Consider the following 18,672-nt stretch of genomic DNA (forward strand, 5'->3'; position numbering starts at 1 on the left):
CCATAATATATTGTTAAATATTAAATGTAATCCAGAGATCAAATGTACCCATTGATCTCTAGACGTTAGGCTAGGATTGCTATTGACCATCTGTCCTGCCAGTTTGGTTGTTCCAAGAGATTCAGCCATTTAATGAACATATATCCTAGTTGCAGAAAAAGGGTGTTTGTTATATGCCATAAAACATAGAAGTAATGCAGTTGGGGGAAAACTCTATTTTTTAAAAAATGATACACCATTGGTATATGATACCAAGAAACTGTCTAAGATGTATAAAGGCATTTCTAATCACTGCTGCAAATGTGAAAAACATAAAGGGTTGTTTTATTATGCATGGTGGACTTATAAACATGATAGAGTCATGGTGGTGCAGTGGTTAGAATGCCGCATTACAGGCTAACTCACTGCTCACTGCCAGCAACTCGATTTTCATCAGCTTGAGGTTGACTCAGCCTTCCATCCTTCCAAAGTTGGTAAAATGAGGACCCAGATTGGGGGCAATGTAAATCGCTTACGGAGGGCTGTAAAGCACTATGAAGAGATATATAAGTCGTCTAAGTGCTATTGCTATTGCTATCTTGGCTGTGAAAATCTTCACAAGTTATGCAACACTCCATTCAAATACTTCTGGTTGTATATTGATTCATTTCATTGGGTATGTGCTATTTAGCTGATATCAATTCTTAGCAACCACAGAGATAGATTTTCTCCATGATGATGTGCCCTAACCTGGCCTATGAGGTCTTCCAATGGTGCTCTCATCACCACTGTGATTCAATCCATCTTGCTGCTGGTCATCTTCTTTTTCCCCCCCATCTTTCCCAGCATTCTCCCCAAAGCCAGGTCTTTCAAACATAGGTACGAAGCCCGATCATCATTATTATTATGGTTTGTTGCACAATCAGCCAGCTGTTAAGACTGGATTTGGTTGTTTCTTCTCCTTCTCCTTCTCCTCTTCCTCTTCCTCTTCCTCCTCCTCCTCCTCCTCCTCCTCCTCCTTTTCCTCCTCCTCCTCCTCCTCCTCCTTCTTTCTTTTTCTTTTACTTCTTCCTCTTCCTCTTCCTCCTCCTGCTCCCCCTCCCCCTCCTTCTTCCTCCTCCTCCTTATCCTAGTTATAGCATAGTTATAACCAGGTGTAGTGCCCTTTAACATTTGTCTTGCTAAATCTTTGCTACTCTGCTTCCCAGATCACAGTTGGGCTAGCAAGTCTTTTAAGGGGAAAGATGCTTTGAAGGTTTTTTCAGTTCCTCCTGCATAAAGATTTTTTTCCCTTTTACAGCCAGCCCAACAAATTAATGTAGTGTGAAGTAAAAGATGTGAATATAATGTGTCTGCGCACCAGTAATTTAGTTTAATTTCCTTTAATGTGGAATGAACAAAAGGGATTTTTTTGTTACTGAAGAGTTACAGCTAGTCAGAGGGAGACTGAGATTTTTGATCCTGGTTCTCAGTGGCAGAAGAGCAGAAGCCTTCAAACAACATTTGAAGGATCTGGAAATTACGGGAGAGCAGAAAAACCTTTAACCTGCACAGAATTGACAAAAGAGGGGCACGGGGAAGCAATTTTCTTGGAAACTAGTCTTCACTTTCTTGGTCACAAAATATTCTAGACTCAATTTTGTATTGCCCATCTATATTTCTTGCTGGGAAGAATGCTGGGAGTGGTGATGCAACACACAGTGTTTGCACAGTGAAGGGAAAACATTTTAAAACTCCGTCTATAGAGATTCTCAGTCATCCAGGTCATGGTTGTCCCAAAGGTGCACTTCAAAAGGCAACTAAGGGCCGGAATAGCTCAGGCTGTAAGGAGCCTGTTATTAGAACACAGTAGCCTGCAATTACTGCAGGTTCAAGCCCGGCCCAAGGTTGACTCAGCCTTCCATCCTTTATAAGGTAGGTAAAATGAGGACCCAGATTGTTGGGGGGGCAATAAGTTGACTTTGTAAAAAATATACAAATAGAATGAGACTATTGCCTTGCTTACACACTGTAAGCCGCCCTGAGTCTTCGGAGAAGGGCGGGATATAAATGTAAAAAAAAACAAACTAGACTTCCTTTGTTTTAAACTTAAACTCCGTAATTAATTCAGGAATTCACTTAGTTAGGGACATGAACTGGGCTATCATAGTTTTTTTTTTTCTTGCAGAAGGACATCCTGGGATAGCATAATATATTTTTTTATCAGTCCTGGGATAGCATAATATTTTTTCCCGTAATAACCCGCCCAATGCCATGGAGCGCTTTAAAGGTGGTCACCAAAACCTTGAAGCGCACCCGAAGGCCACAGGAAGCCAGTGCAGTCTGCGCAGGATAGGTGTCAGATGGGAGCCACGAGGGCTCCATCTATCACCCGCGCAGCTGCATTCTGACTAACTGTAGCCTCCGGATGCCCCTCAAGGGGAGCCCCATGTAGAGAGCATTGCAGTAATCCAGGCGAGACGTCACGAGTGCGTGAGTAACCGTGATAGGGCATCCCGGTCCAGAAAGGCGCAACTGGCGTACCAGGCGAACCTGGTAGAACGCTCTCCTGGAGACGGCCGTCAAATGCTCTTCTAGAGACAGCCGCTCATCCAGGAGGACGCCTAAGTTGCGGACCCTCTCCATCGGGGCCAATGACTCGCCACCGATGTTCAGCCGCTGATTTAGCTGACTGTACCGGGATGCCGCATCCACAGCCACTCTGTCTTGGCGGGATTGAGCTTGAGCCTGTTTCTCCCATCCAGACCCGACGGCCTCCAGACACCGGGACAGCACTTGATAACCGTTGGGGTGGTTCGTGGAGTGTACAGCTGAGTATCATCCGCATACAGCTGATACTTCACACCGAAACCACTGATGATCTCACCCAGCGGTTTCATGTAGATGTTAAACAGAAGGGCGAGAGATCGACCCCGCGGCACCCCACAAGTGAGGCGCCCGGGACGACCTCTGCCCCTGTCAACACCGACTGCGACGGTCGGAGAGATAGGAGGAGAACCACCGATAAACGGTGCCTCCCACTCCCAATCCCCCAACCGCGCAGCAGGATACCATGGTCGATGGTATCGAAAGCCGCTGAGAGGTCTAATAGGACCAGGGCAGAGGAACAACCCCTATCCCTGGCCCTCCAGAGATCATCTACCAACGCGACCAAAGCCGTCTCCGTGCTGTAACCGGTCGGAAACCGGACTGGAACGGGTCTAGATAGACAGTTTCATCCAGGTGCAAGGGAAGCTGATATGCCACCATATTTCTACAACCTTCGCCGCGAAGGTTGGAGACCGGACGATAATTACCTAAAACAGCCGGGTCCAGGAAGGCTTTAAGGAGGGCCTCACCACCGCCTCTTTCAAGGCGGCCGGAAGACACCTCCACCAAAGAAGCGATCGAATCGCCTGAGCCAGCCTCGTGTCACCTCCCGAGTGGCCAGCACCAGCCAGGAGGGGCACGGGTCCAGTAAACACGTGGTGGCATTCAACCTACCCAGCAACCTGTCCATGTCCTCGGGAGCCACAGGGTCAAACTCATCCCAAATAATGTCGCCAAGACCACCCTCGAGCGTCTCACCCGCATCACCGCAATCTTGGTCCAGACCATCCCGGTTGAACGATTTTATCGTATAGATAACCGTTAAACTCCCCAGCCCGCCCCTGCAACGGGTCATCCCGCTCCCCCTGATGAAGGAGGGAGCGAGTCACCCGAAACAGGGCGGCCGGGCGGTTATCTGCCGATGCAATGAGGGAGGAGGCGTAGCTACGCCGCTTCTCAATGCCACTAGGTAAGTCCTAGTATAGGACTTCACTAGTGTCCGATCAGCTTCGAACGGCTAGACCTCCAGGAACTCTCTAGGCGCCTTCTCCGCGCTTCATCCCCTCAGCTCCTCGGAGAACCAAGGAGCCGGTTGGGCCCCGCGCCGGGTCAGAGGCCGCAAAGGCACGACTCGGTCTAAGGCCCCGCCGCGCCCGCTCCCAGGCCGCAACAAGTTCCTCGGCCGAGCCGTGAGCCAGACCTCAGGAAATGGCCCAAGCTCCGTCCGAACCCATCCGGTCCATCAGGCGCCTGGGACGGAACCAACGATCGGCTCCGCCTCCCTGCGGTGGTGAATGGCGGTCAGAAAGTCCAGGCGAAGAAGAGAGTGATCTGACCATGACAAAGGTTCAGTGACTATTTCCTTTAAGTCCAGATCTCTCAACCACTGACCAGAGAGAAAATCAGGTCCAGAGTGCCACCCCAATGTGAGTAGGGCCATCAATTACCTGGGTCAGGTCCAAGGCCGTCATGGAAGCCGTGAACTCCCGAGCCACTGTCGATGACGGGCCGGGAGATGGCAAGTTAAAGTCCCCCATGACTAAAAGTCTGGGGGTCTCAACTGCCACCCCGGCCAGCACCTCCAGGAGCTCGGGCAGGGCAGCTGTCACGTAGCAAGGAGCCAGGTACGCGATCAGCAAACCCATCTGACACCTATGACTCCATCTCACAAAGAGGGATTCGCACCCGGCAATCTGAGGCACAGTGGTCTCCCTCGGCTCTAGACTCTCTCTAATCACAACCGCCACCCCACCACCCCTACCCTGGGCCCTCGGTTGATGGAATGCACGGAAACCCGGCGGGCACATCTCCACGAGGGGCACACCCCCTTCCGTGCCCAACCAGGTCTCCGTAATGCCTATAAGGTCCGCGGAACCCCCCTGAATAAGATCACAAACAAAGGGGGCTTTGTTCACCACGGACCGAGCATTGCACAACATCAACCGAAGGCCCGGGCTCTGAGATATATAAGTCGTCTAAGTGCTATTGCTATTGCTATCTTGGCTGTGAAAATCTTCACAAGTTATGCAACACTCCACTCAAATACTTCTGGTTGTATATTGATTCATTTCATTGGGTATGTGCCATTTAGCTGATATCAATTCTTAGCAACCACAGAGATAGATTTTCTCCATGATGATGTGCCCTAACCTGGCCTATGAGGACTTCCAATGGTGCTCTCATCACCACTGTGATTCAATCCATCTTGCTGCTGGTCATCTTCTTTCCCCCCCCCCCATCTTGCCCAGCATTCTCCCCAAAGCCAGGTCTTTCAAACATCATCATTATTATTATGGTTTGTTGCACAATCAGCCAGCTGTTAAGACTAGATTTGGTTGTTTCTTCTTCTCCTTCTCCTTCTCCTTCTTCTTTTTCTTCTTCTTCTTCCTCTTCCTCCTCCTCCTCCTCCCCCTCCCTCTTCCTCCTCCTCCTCATCCTAGTTATAGCATAGTTATAACCAGGTGTAGTGCCCTTTAACATTTGTCTTGCTAAATCTTTGCTACTCTGCTTCCCAGATCACAGTTGGGCTATCAAGTCTTTTAAGGGGAAAGATGCTTTGAAGGTTTTTTCAGTTCCTCCTGCATAAAGATTTTTTTCCCTTTTACAGCCAGCCCAACAAATTAATGTAGTGTGAAGTAAAAGATGTGAATATAATGTGTCTGCGCACCAGTAATTTAGTTTAATTTCCTTTAATGTGGAATGAACGAAAGGGATTTTTTTGTTACTGAAGAGTTATAGCTGGTCAGAGGGAGTCTGAGATTTTTGATCCTGGTTCTCAGTGGCAGAAGAGCAGAAGCCTTCAAACAACATTTGAAGGATCTGGAAATTACGGGAGAGCAGAAAAACCTTTAACCTGCACAGAATTGACAAAAGAGGGGCACGGGGAAGCAATTTTCTTGGAAACTAGTCTTCACTTTCTTGGTCACAAAATATTCTAGACTCAATTTTGTATTGCCCATCTATATTTCTTGCTGGGAAGAATGCTGGGAGTGGTGATGCAACACACAGTGTTTGCACAGTGAAGGGAAAACATTTTAAAACTCTGTCTATAGAGATTCTCAGTCATCCAGGTCATGGTTGTCCCAAAGGTGCACTTCAAAAGGCAACTAAGGGCCGGAATAGCTCAGGCTGTAAGGAGCCTGTTATTAGAACACAGTAGCCTGCAATTACTGCAGGTTCAAGCCCGGCCCAAGGTTGACTCAGCCTTCCATCCTTTATAAGGTAGGTAAAATGAGGACCCAGATTGTTGGGGGGGCAATAAGTTGACTTTGTAAAAAATATACAAATAGAATGAGACTATTGCCTTATACACTGTAAGCCGCCCTGAGTCTTCGGAGAAGGGCGGGATATAAATGTAAAAACAAACAAACTAGACTTCCTTTGTTTTAAACTTAAACTCCGTAATTAATTCAGGAATTCATTTAGTTAGGGACATGAACTGGGCTATCATAGTTTTTTTTTTTTCTTGCAGAAGGACATCCTGGGATAGCATAATATATTTTTTTATCAGTCCTGGGATAGCATAATATTTTTTTTATCATCTGTTCACATGAAACAGTAAACAGGAGCAAAAAGGGTTCCGGGCCCTGGCATCCTTTCCTCTACATAGGCATGTCATTTCAGGATGTTTCTTGACTTCCCAGACTAACTTACATACATACTACATAAAGCTTACCAGAAGACCTAACCATCATCCACGAAGAGATAGAATAGAATAGAATAGAATAGAACAGAATAGAATAGAATTTTTATTGGCAAAGTGTGATTGGACACAACAAAGAATTTGTCATGGTGCATATGCTCTCAGTGTAAATAAAAGAAAATATACCTTCATCAAGGTACAACACTTACAACACTTAATGATGGTCATAGGGTACAAATTTAACACTTAATGATACAACACTTAATGATAGTCAGGTTACAAATAAGATAAATCTCTCTTCACATGCTCAAGAATACGATCGCCCACCCCGGCAACCAATTTCAGCGTCACTTCGACTGTTACACAAGGATGGACTTTTGCCGAGTCGGGCTGGGTCCAGCCAGCAATCACACTAACGGGAATTTGGAGGGGCAAGGCGACAGTCGGCGAGGCGCCGAAAGCCACACCGGTGGGTAGTTCTGCGGCGCCGCGGGCAAAGTCCCACGCGGGAAGCGTTGCGCAAACGACGTTGAGTCCTCGCCGAGCGCAAAAGAAGCGGGGCGATCGCGCAACCCCGAGAAAGGCAGCTTTCGTACCTTGATGCTGCGTGAGTTTGGGGATGGAGTCCTCGGGCAGGACGGGCTCGGGGCTCCTCGGTGCCCGCGTGGGGTTTTCCTGGTTGGGCTCTTCTGCTCGGTGTCTCGCCAGGCTTTTGACTCCGGGGTGAACCGCATGTCGGTAGGAAAGGCAAAACAAAAAGGGGGACGGAGAAGGATTTCTTTCGATAAATCCGATCAAAAAAAGGAGATTTCTCTTCCACGCCTCCAGCTTTGCAGGTTGCCCAGATGATGGCAGGCGCGCCAGTCTCTCTCTTCTTCCAAGCTTCAAACATTCGATTTTTGGAAGACGAGATAGTTTGGCTTCGTTTGATTCGTCTTTCATCAGGAGGATGAAAAAGGACTAGGTAGAGTTTTCTTTTTATTACCCGAGAAAGAGTGAGCGAAGAACTTGTGAAGGGCTGGAACTGGAAGAAGTCTTCTGAATGAGGACAAGCTAGCTACACGCATTCTAGGTCCTGGCGCTGTTTACTTTTAAAATCGTATTTTAGAAAATATATTGAACTTAGAGTTGGAAGCTGAGTCATGGTAACTGGACTTCTTTTCTTTTTGGTTTGAAACCAAAATAGCTTCTTCAATTCTTAGAGATATGTTGTGCTTGTATATAATAGTAATAAAAGTAATGAAGTTTGGTTTGCAATAATAAAATACAATGAAAGAAAAGAAAGCAAAACTCCTGTCCTATTCTTGTGTAATGTTAGCTAGGCTGGCACCAGCGATATTTATAATGGCAATAGCCTGAGTCAGGCTTAAAAATGCTCCTTTTTCTCTTTTGAATTTAATCTTGCGAATGTTGGTAGTGCAAAGCTAATGCAAAGTCATTTGAAAATAGTATATTTGTTTTACTTTCAAACATGTCCCCCTCAAAATTTAATGTAAGCAGAGTTTATGAAAATGGCCAACTTTATTTCCATTCTTTCATATTAGCACAAGAGGAAAACATTTTGATGGATGTAAATTCTAGGAAGTTCCATTCTTCAGCTCTTTTTAGAAGGGAGATTTTCTGCTGCTTGTATATGAGATGGAAATCTAAAAGATTGTTTATGTTGTGAAGCCTTTTGCAAACAGGATGTTGTCCAAAATTCTTCTGTCTTAAAATCACTCCTAATCTTTCCCAAGTTTCCCAGGAAAAAAAGCCAAAAATGTCTTTCACGAATTTTCTATCAGAAGAAAGGAATGATGTCAATAAACAGTTCTAGTTTTAGAGGCACAAACATCTAACATGTTGAAGTTTGGATCAGCTCAAATATTGCCATTTGTGCAAGCGGTTAATTCTCGTAATGCCTTATGTGCATATCTTCATAGTTTTCAAGACACCTTGAAAATGCAGATTAAATTGAAATCCAATTGCAAATTGTGTTTTAGTTGCAAAAAAAATTACTTTGTGTTTTCCTCCAAATAGTTGCTTTATGTTCTGTTTTTGCTTTAGCTGGACACCTTCTTAGATTAATTCTTCTTGATGTTAATGCCCTTCTATCCTGTTTTCCATTCCTGGTTGAAATTTTCTTTTGCAAGGAGTTGACCTTGCTTGCCCTCTAATGTCAAATGTTGAGTTGCCACATTGGACTAAGCGTCTTTTGTTGATTTTGGATTTAATGCAAGCTATAAAGCCATCCACTGTGGTTTTCAAGTCTGCTTGTGGCTTAACATGATACATCAATCAAAACATCGTAACTTGTGCAAAACCATGGTAGAATTAAGCAATGGCTTGTTCAATTCCTGGCATTTTCCTTTGCAGATCCTTTCTGAAAATGAGTTTTGCAATTGAGGAAAATTCCTTTTCAGGGATTATGATTGCTTTATGTACTGTGGTGTCACTATTCATTTATATACGGATGTTAACAAAGAACAAACAACCATCCCCACCAGGACCTTGGTCACTTCCTATTTTGGGGAATCTTCTCCAGCTTGGAGATCATCCTTACGTTTTTTTCGATCAGATGAGGAAGAAATATGGAGATGTGTTTCAGATACAGCTTGGAAGGGTTCCTGTTGTGGTTGTTAATGGCCTGGATGTTGCCAGACATGTCCTGCTGAGGGACGGAGAAAGTTTTGCAGGCCGACCTGATATGCACACTTTTTCTTTTTTAGCTAATGGTGAGAGCTTATCATTTTCGGTGAAGTTTGGAGAGAGTTGGAAGCTGCAGAAAAAGGTTGCTGCCAAGGCATTGAGATCACTGGCCAAATCTGAAGCCAAGTCCTCCACTTGCTCTTGTCTTCTAGAAGAGCATGTTTGCGCTGAGGCATCCGAACTGGTGAAAACTTTTTTAGAACTCTCCAAGAAAGGGAGTTTTGATCCCGTTGCAGTGACAACCTGCACTGTGGCTAATGTGGTCTGTGCCCTCTGTTTTGGCAAGAGGTATAGCCACAGTGATGAAGAATTTCTGAGTGTGATCCAAATGAGTCACGATCTTATAAAAGCCTCAGGTGTCTTCAATCCTGCTGACTTTATCCCGTGCCTTCGTTATCTTCCACTTCCTGCTGCGATGGTTGCCCGCGCGTTTTATGGAAAGTTCAACAACTTTGTGGCACAACATGTGGAAGACCATTATGCCACATATGATAAGGTAAGCATTTAACAGTGGGAATTGAAAATGTTTCTGTATTGCTTACTGTTAAGATATTTAATTTAATAGCTTGGACAGTAAAGTGTATAATGGGCCAGAACACACAGTTGTAGTTGTTTGTTTGGAGAGTGCGGGTTCCTGCATGTGGCAATCAACGTTATGATTGGTTGCTGGGTGAGAAGGGTGAGTTTCCCTTTTTCCCGCCTTTTTTCTTCTGTGGGCTCTGTATGCTGTTCTGAGATTTACTTGATGATTTACCTCATGATGTTCTGACTATCTTGTCTGCTCTGACCATAGACGTTAAATATAATTATTTATACAAAACTACAAATTTGTTTCAGTGTCTCTGGCTTCATTTGAACACCTGCTATGCGATTCCTTGACACTTATACTTCCACCCTATGCTTAGAGATTCTACAGGTAGTCCTCGCATAGCAACAATAATTGGGACCAGCAACTCTGTTGTTAAGCAATGCCGTCATAAAATGCAAAGGCATGTGACTGCGGCAACTTACGGTGGCAATTGTGGCAGTTCTGGTTTCCATCATTAATCAAGTCCTTTATTAAGCATGTCATCTGATTTGTGATCTCTGGTTGGCTTCCCTATTGACTTTGCTTGTCAGAAACTGGCAGTGAGGGTTGCAAGTGATGATCATATGATCACAGGATGCTCTGATCATTGTAATTGCCGGCTAGTTGCCCAGTGCTCAAATAGCAATCATGTGTCTACGGGGACACAGTGATGGCTGCAACTATAAGGACCAATCATAAATCTCCCTGTTGTCAATTAGAATGATCACCAAATGAGTCATCAGTAAACAAGGACTACCTCTATGTTCTTAGCTTACCTTTTCTTAGCCCTTAACTCTTCATGGCTCTTGATCAATTTGTTTTGTATTATATTGGTTTTTCCCCCCAAAGAACTTCTCTTAGTATATTCTAAAGGCCTATACTTGGCTTATAGGAAAAATAACGTAAATTCTCTCAATATAGAATTAAGCAAATTACAGCTTATAGAGTGTATAGTGTGAGAACTTTAGATGAAAATGGCATCTTATCTTTTGTTTGCTTCCTTTAGAATGTTCTCAGAGACATCACCGATGCCTTAATTAATGTTAGCAATGAAAGAAAAGCAGATGAGAAAATTGTAACCTTATCAAATGAAAAAATAATAATTACTGTCAATGACATCTTTGGAGCTGGTAAGTATTATTCCCTCACCCAATACTTTAAGTTAAGGTGTCCTTTGGTGTGATAATCTTTTCGACAGAGAAGATGTAAAAGAATTATAAGGGGACACCCACACCCACACACCAATTCTTGTTGCTGGGTTTAGCAAGCAACAGAGCAACAATTTCAGAGTGATGAAATTCAAATGAAGAATGACTGAACTATGAGTTTTTGTGACATCAAGAACAAGGATGATAGCACATCAAGTGTAACTAATGCTGTCTGCATTCTGGGTCCCAATTGACTATATTCTGGGTCCCAATTGACACCTAATGGAAAAGAATCCAGATAATCCACTTCCTCCAGGAACATCTGTAAACCACAACCCAATCACATTTTCAGCAACCTTCCAAAAAGGTTGTTTGTCCAATATGTTAAGGTTTATCAATGATCTTTTGAGGAGGGAACATATCACCACCTCTTTAAAGGCCAACGGAAAAACTACCTAAAAGGCTACTGTCCCAAACACATATCACTTCCCAGCAGCCTTCACAAACTGGAAGGGACCGGATTCTTCTAAGGTGGCCAGATACACAGTACCCAGGGTCCTGTTTACTTTCTCAGGAATTACAGGGTCAAGTTCTTCCCAGATAACCAAGCATGGCTGTATGTCAGACACCTTGACTGGACCAATTAGCATTTGTTGGAGGGAGGCTGGAGTCTTCTAATTTTCAAGGAATCTTGAAAATCTAAGAATTTGACACCCTGTCAGCTGCCACCTTATGCTTGTTTGTGTTTTGCTGCTATGTAGTGACAGGCTGCCATGAACTATGGGGAGGGGGAATGAAGAGGGGAAGTCTCCTCAAGACACGGCCTCAAGGTCAGCCAGCTGGAAGAAGGAGGGAGCCACATACCAAACCCAAGTTTGGATTAAGCATTTTGAAAACATCTTGCTTGAACCTGATTGGTTACAATGGGGTGGACAATGAGAGAGTTAAGGGAGGGAAAAAGTAGGATTTAGGGATTTTGGTGCACAATTCTCAGTTCTTGGTTTGCAATACTGCAATACACTTGGCCTCTAATAAACTATACCTTTGTCAACAAATGGATCCAAGGATCATTTCTGTTCAGAGGCTTAAGGTCTGGCAGGTCTGACACACCCTCCTCTTTTGTTCAACATCTGTATGAGAGCACTAGGACGGTCAACCATCAGTTCGGGGTCAGGAATCATTAATATGCTAATGACTCCTAGTTATATCTCAAATCTGGGGCAATTAAGGAGTGGTTTCCAGGCCTTTCCCCAACTCTGGAGGTTGTAAGAGTCTGGTTAGGGACTTGTAGAGGAATGCAGAGGTATTCTTATCAGAGAAATGCAAGAGATGTTATATACTGGTGCTGATCATTACTTATAAAACCCAGGGTCCTGTCTACGTAGCATATGAACTAAGTCTCTGAAGACCACTCTGTCTCCAATTATCATTATTTAATTATTTATTCCAATTGTGTGGACTAGAAGCAGGTCCATTCAATTAAGTCATGTTACCTAGTGGATCGCAGATGACAGATCTTGTCTGTTGGGAGAGACGGGGACCTTCCCTTTGAAACAATTTTCCCCACAAAGATCCCCACGGCTCCCACCTTGTTCATCTTTAAATGCTCTTTTAAAAATGGCCTTTGTTTCAGGCCTTGTTATGGGTGGGATGCTAGAAGTTGTGAGTAATGTAGGTTTTGCTACTTGAATGATCAATATTTTTATTTCTATGGTTGTTTTCTACCATCTTGTTTTAATTTTGCAGTACCAGCCAAGGTCATGGACAGACCTGGGAACTCAAGAGTGAATGAATGATACTATTCAATTTTTGGAGTATAAGACGCACCTTTTTCCCCCAAAAAAGAGGGTGAAAATCTGGGTGTGTTTATACTCCGAATGTAGCCCCACCCCGCTTCTCAAACGGAGGTTTCAGAGGCTGAAAGAAGCTTCAGAAAAGAAGCTCCCAAACAGAGCTTCGGAGCCTTTTTTCCTGAAGTTCTGTTTTGGAGGCTTTCAGAGGCAGAAAAAAAAGCAAAAAAAAAAAAAAAGCAAGGCACACAGCTCACAACCAAGGAACCTGTTGCTAAAATTCACCTCTGAAAACAGCTGACGGGGGGTATTCTGGGAGGCCAATCCATCTGCCAATCAGCTTTTTTCTTATTTTCCTCCCCAAAAACTAAGGTGCGTCTTATACTCCAAAAAATACGGTATTTGTATGATTTCTAGGCAATTTTTATTAATGCATACGACTCTGTCCCATGTTGAAATATTGACTGTTAGCTAAACTGCAAAAGTGATCTATCAAAAATAATAGATTTCTATTGATACATCCAAATGTTGTTAACTTGGAAAAAAATGTATCCTATAAAGACATTTTAAGTGAGAAAGGAGAACTTAAAACCAGACAGGAACTACAAAACCAAGGGGTGGATTCAGCATGGTGGCCACACTTGCAAATACAATCGAGATACGAGAAAGATGTGAAAAAATGGAATTTCTATAAAGAACAAGCAACACTTGATAAGATATTATTAGGGACAGATGAAAAACTGATAAGAAAATTATACAGTTACCTATTAAGCTTTAAAATGGAATATGAACAAGTTAAAGAAACAATGATAATATGGCAAAAAACTTTGGCTACACTGTAGAACTAGATAAATGGCAAAAACTTTGGGATAGAAATTACAAACTGACAATGGCTATTGCATATAAGGAAAATCTTTATAAAATCTTTTATAGGTGGCATTTACCACCTGTAAGATTAGCAAAAATGTTTAACAACATGTCCGCCAAATGTTGGAAATATAATCAGACTCCAGGTAGTTATTATCATATGTGGTGGACATGTATGAAAGCAAAAAAATATTGGACGAAAATACATACATGCTTGGAAAAGGTGATTAAGCAGCATATAGATTTAAAGCCAAAAATATTTTTGTTAGTATAATACCAGAAAGCTATGACAAAGGAACTATATACTTAATGCTACATGTATTGAGAGCAGTGAGAATTGTATTTGCACAATACTGGAAAAATGTGAACATCCCACCAGATGAAAATATAATTCTGAAAATATTGGACTGGGAAGAGATGGATAGATAGACATTGAAAATAAAAGATAAAGGAGATACAGTGTATTATTTAACGTGGAATAGATTTCATCAATGGTTAGAGATAAGAGGTAGAAATTAGATGAAGAAAGAGCATTGTTATGTGTAAATAAAATATGAGTGTTGTTTATAAGTATGCTAATATAATTAATAGGATCATAAATTTTGTTGTTAGTTGCGAAGTCATGTCCGACCCATCGCGACCCCATGGACAACATTCCTCAAGGCCTTCCTGTCTTCTACCATCCTCTGGAGTCCATTTAAACTCATGCCTACTGCTTCAGTGACTCCATCGAGCCACCTCGTTCTCTGTCGTCCCATTCTTCTTTTGCCCTCAATCTTTCCCAGCATTAGGCTCTTCTCCAGTGAGCCGAAAGGATCATAAATAAACTAATATAATTATAAATATGGTTAGATGATTATTATTATTATTATTATTATTATTATTATTATTATTATTATTAATATTATTATTATTATTATTAATATTATTATTACTACTACTACTACTACTACTACTACTACTACTACTACTACTATCAGTATATCTGTTACTTTTTCTTTTTTCCTTCTGTAAAATGAAATGCCCAGACAATACACTGTATTCCAAATATTTATATATAAATAAATAAATAAAACTTGACTTAGAAAAATAATAATAGATTTCTGATTTGGAAAATCAGTTTCATACTGATATCTGTCCTCCAGGTTTTTAGATATCTTTTAATTACTTTATTTATTTATTTGTATCCGCATTATTATTTTTACAAATAACTCAACACAGTGAACATATCCAACACAATTAATGTACATGTCAGTTATAAGCTTCTGTGCCCAGGTTTCAGGTACAAAGTTCTAATGTTGCTGCAATTCTAATGTTGCTTCATTTCTTTTCCAGGTTTCGGTACACTCTCATCATGTTTGCAATGGAGTTTCTATAAAGAACAAGCAACACTTGATAAGATATTATTAGGGACAGATGAAAAACTGATAAGAAAATTATACAGTTACCTACTAAGCTTTAAAATGGAATATGAACAAGTTAAAGAAACAATGATAATATGGCAAAAAACTTTGGCTACACTGTAGAACTAGATAAATGGCAAAAACTTTGGGATAGAAATTACAAACTGACAATGGCTATTGCATATAAGGAAAATCTTTATAAAATCTTTTATAGGTGGCATTTGCCACCGGTAAGGTTAGCAAAAATGTTTAACAACATGTCCGCCAAATGTTGGAAATGTAATCAGACTCCAGGTAGTTATTATCATATGTGGTGGATATGTATGAAAGCAAAAAAATATTGGACGAAAATACATACATGGTTGGAAAAGGTGATTAAGCAGCATATAGATTTAAAGCCAAAAATATTTTTGTTAGTATAATACCAGAAAGCTATGACAAAGGAACTATATACTTAATGCTACATGTATTGAGAGCAGTGAGAATTGTATTTGCACAATACTGGAAAAATGTGAACATCCCACCAGATGAAAATATAATTGTGAAAATATTGGACTGGGAAGAGATGGATAGATAGACATTGAAAATAAAAGATAAAGGAGATACAGTGTATTATTTAACGTGGAATAGATTTCATCAATGGTTAGAGATAAGAGGTAGAAATTAGATGAAGAAAGAGCATTGTTATGTGTAAATAAAATATGAGTGTTGTTTATAAGTATGCTAATATAATTAATAGGATCATAAATTTTGTTGTTGTTAGTTGCGAAGTCATGTCCGACCCATCGCGTCCCCATGGACAACGTTCCTCCAGGCCTTCCTGTCTTCTACCATCCTCTGGAGTCCATTTAAACTCATGCCTACTGCTTCAGTGACTCCATCGGGCCACCTCGTTCTCTGTCGTCCCCTTCTTCTTTTGCCCTCAATCTTTCCCAGCATTAGGCTCTTCTCCAGTGAGCCGAAAGGATCATAAATAAGCTAATATAATTATAAATATGGTTAGAATATTATTATTATTATTATTATTACTATCAGTATTATTATTATTATTAATATTATTATTATTATTAATATTATTATTACTACTACTACTACTACTACTACTACTACTACTACTACTACTATCAGTATATCTGTTACTTTTTCTTTTTTCCTTCTGTAAAATGAAATGCCCAGACAATACACTGTATTCCAAATATTTATATATAAATAAATAAATAAAAACTTGACTTAGAAAAAATAATAATAGATTTCTGATTTGGAAAAATCAGTTTCATACGGTATCTGTCCTCCAGGTTTTTAGATATCTTTTAATTACTTTATTTATTTATTTGTATCCGCATTATTATTTTTACAAATAACTCAACACAGTGAACATATCCAACACAATTAATGTACATGTGCCCAGGTTTCAGGTACTAAGTTCTAATGTTGCTGCAATTCTAACGTTGCTTCATTTCTTTTCCAGGTTTCGGTACACTCTCATCATGTTTGCAATGGATTTTTCTGTACCTGATAAACAACCCAGAAATTCAGATGAAAATTCAAGAAGAAATTGGTAAAGCTTTTGTGTTATTTAAAATAACATGCTGTGAAACCATAGTTTACTAGGCTTCCATTAAATGAATTTCAACACCAACAGAGCAAGTTTTTGGAGCAATTTCAGCTTGCAAAAAGATGCAGATAATAGTTCCATTTCGGTAATGATCTCAACTTGCAAATGACATAATTTGCAACATACCACTTGTATCAATCACTACAATTACATACTCAGACTCAATGGTGGCTTTACATTTTTTTTACTACTGGTTCTGTGGGTGTGGCTTGGTGGGCATGGCATGGCTTGGTGGGCGTGACAGGGGAAGGATACTGTAAAATCTCCATTCCCACCCCAATCCAGGGGAAGGTTACTCCAAAATCCCCATTTCCTCCTGATCAGCTGGGACTCAGGAGGCAAAGAATAGATGCGGGCGGGGTCAGTCAGAATTTTTACTACCAGTTCTCCGAACTACTCAAAATTTCTGCTGCCAGTTCTCCAGAATTGGTCAGAACCTGCTGAAACCCACCACTGCTCTGACTTAATGGGAATAATGGCCACCCCCTTTGCCGAACTGATATATCAAATCCAGTTCCATTGTAATATAAAGCTTGAAAATTGCAGTTATGAAATAGTTTGTGTTAAATAAGTTCTGTTTTATATATTCTTTAAAGATGGAAAGATTGGAGTAAAGCCTCCGAAGTTTGAAGACCGAAAAGACTTGCATTATACAGAAGCTTTCATCAATGAAGTCTTCAGACACAGTTCTTTTATTCCATTCACTATACCTCATTGGTGAGAAGGAGAATTGAGGAATGGGTTTGTTTATATTGTAGGCAGCTTCTGCTAGTACTGTAATTTGATCGTCTACATGGCATTGACACAAAAGTCCCCTATAATGTGAGATTTTATATTGCCAAAGAAAGGAAAGGAGATGCCAGATGAAAAATATTTGCTATTATTCAATTTTTACAGAATGCAATAACCATGGCAAGGAGAGAAAGATGCTACCATTTTTATTTCAATAAATGCTTTACAAAATGAGATATTAATTAAATAATTACATTTAGATGCCATCCATGTCACTGCTACAGAAACTGGGTGGATTACAATACTAGGACGTTACCTCCAGTGGGAAAATACATGTCTTCCTACATTTATGCAAGGCTATTTTGTTCACATGTTTGAAAACACTGTGGAATAATGTTAAATGATTGTGCTAATCCAGGGTCACCATGTTGGACTAAATGCTGTTTTGTTTTTAATATTTTCTAGTACTACCAAAGACACTGTTCTCAATGGGTATTATATTCCACAAAATACCTGTATCTTCATTAATATGTATCAAGTTAATCATGATGAGTAAGTATTAGAAGAAGATAATAATACCAATAGCAATAATGACATTAGATTTGTTACTGTGCTTTCACCGCCTTATATTACTATTATACTACAAATGTATTGAGAGCCAGTTTGGTCTAGTGATTAAGGTATTAGGGTAGAAATCAGGAGACTATAAATTCTAATCCTGCCTTAGTCATGAAAACTGGTTAGGTGACTTTGGCCCACTCACTCACTCACTCACTCACTCTCAGCCCACAATATCAGACTTAGACAACCAATTCCTGTAGCAACCAAAGGAATCAACACTTGTTGATTTGGACAAAAGAATGGATCCTATACTTGCAGGAAATGACTATAACTTGAAACAATTCTGAAGACTTCATGACCCACTTTTAGCTACTGCCTGAGCTTCATGTGTGGACAGTCTGATATTAGTAATTACAAGATGTCCCAAGGGTAGTACATCTGGCGCCCCGGTGGATGGCTGTATAGATATTTGTATTAAATTGCAGATGATGACATTTACTCAGTAAATTGCAATGCATATTTTTTTTCTCCACAACTTCATAGCTTTTTCACCGAAATCAAATTCACCCCACCTTAAAGCATACCAAATATATTTTCTCAGATTATTCTTTAACCCATTGGAGTACAGATACATTCATCTTTTGAAGCTCCTTTACGCAATTCTTTTAAAAACATTTATTTTCCTGAAGAATTCAATGTCCCTTTTCTATATGAGGAAGAAATTGTAGGGAGGAAAACTCTGGAAAAACTCAAGCTCTGCAAATAGAAAGCCATGTTCAAAGGCTTTTAGATGACCCTTGAAGTTGTGGCTAGACCACTCTCATTCAGTTCTGTGATGGTTGATTTTTAGAGATCATTTAGACCAGGGCT

General features: G+C 41.0%; 1 protein-coding gene across 2 annotated transcripts in view; it reads left to right on the top strand.

Annotated features, from left to right (window-relative positions):
- LOC131191569 (cytochrome P450 1A1-like) overlaps positions 1-18,672 on the top strand; it is a 79,125-nt gene that overhangs the window by 58,903 nt on the left and 1,550 nt on the right. The window contains exons 1-6 of one of the 2 annotated variants that reach the window (XM_058169834.1): positions 6,941-7,037; positions 8,786-9,614; positions 10,693-10,816; positions 16,363-16,452; positions 17,106-17,226; positions 17,707-17,793. In XM_058169834.1, the coding sequence (XP_058025817.1) occupies positions 8,799-9,614; positions 10,693-10,816; positions 16,363-16,452; positions 17,106-17,226; positions 17,707-17,793 (1,238 nt within the window). In that variant the 5' untranslated portion in view covers positions 6,941-7,037; positions 8,786-8,798. Of the gene's footprint in view, positions 1-6,940; positions 7,038-8,785; positions 9,615-10,692; positions 10,817-16,362; positions 16,453-17,105; positions 17,227-17,706; positions 17,794-18,672 lie in introns of those variants that run through there. The other variant, XM_058169833.1, reaches the window with a different exon arrangement.

This window comes from Ahaetulla prasina, chromosome 2 (genome assembly GCF_028640845.1).
Source record: "Ahaetulla prasina isolate Xishuangbanna chromosome 2, ASM2864084v1, whole genome shotgun sequence".
Taxonomy (NCBI): Eukaryota; Metazoa; Chordata; class Lepidosauria; order Squamata; family Colubridae; genus Ahaetulla; species Ahaetulla prasina.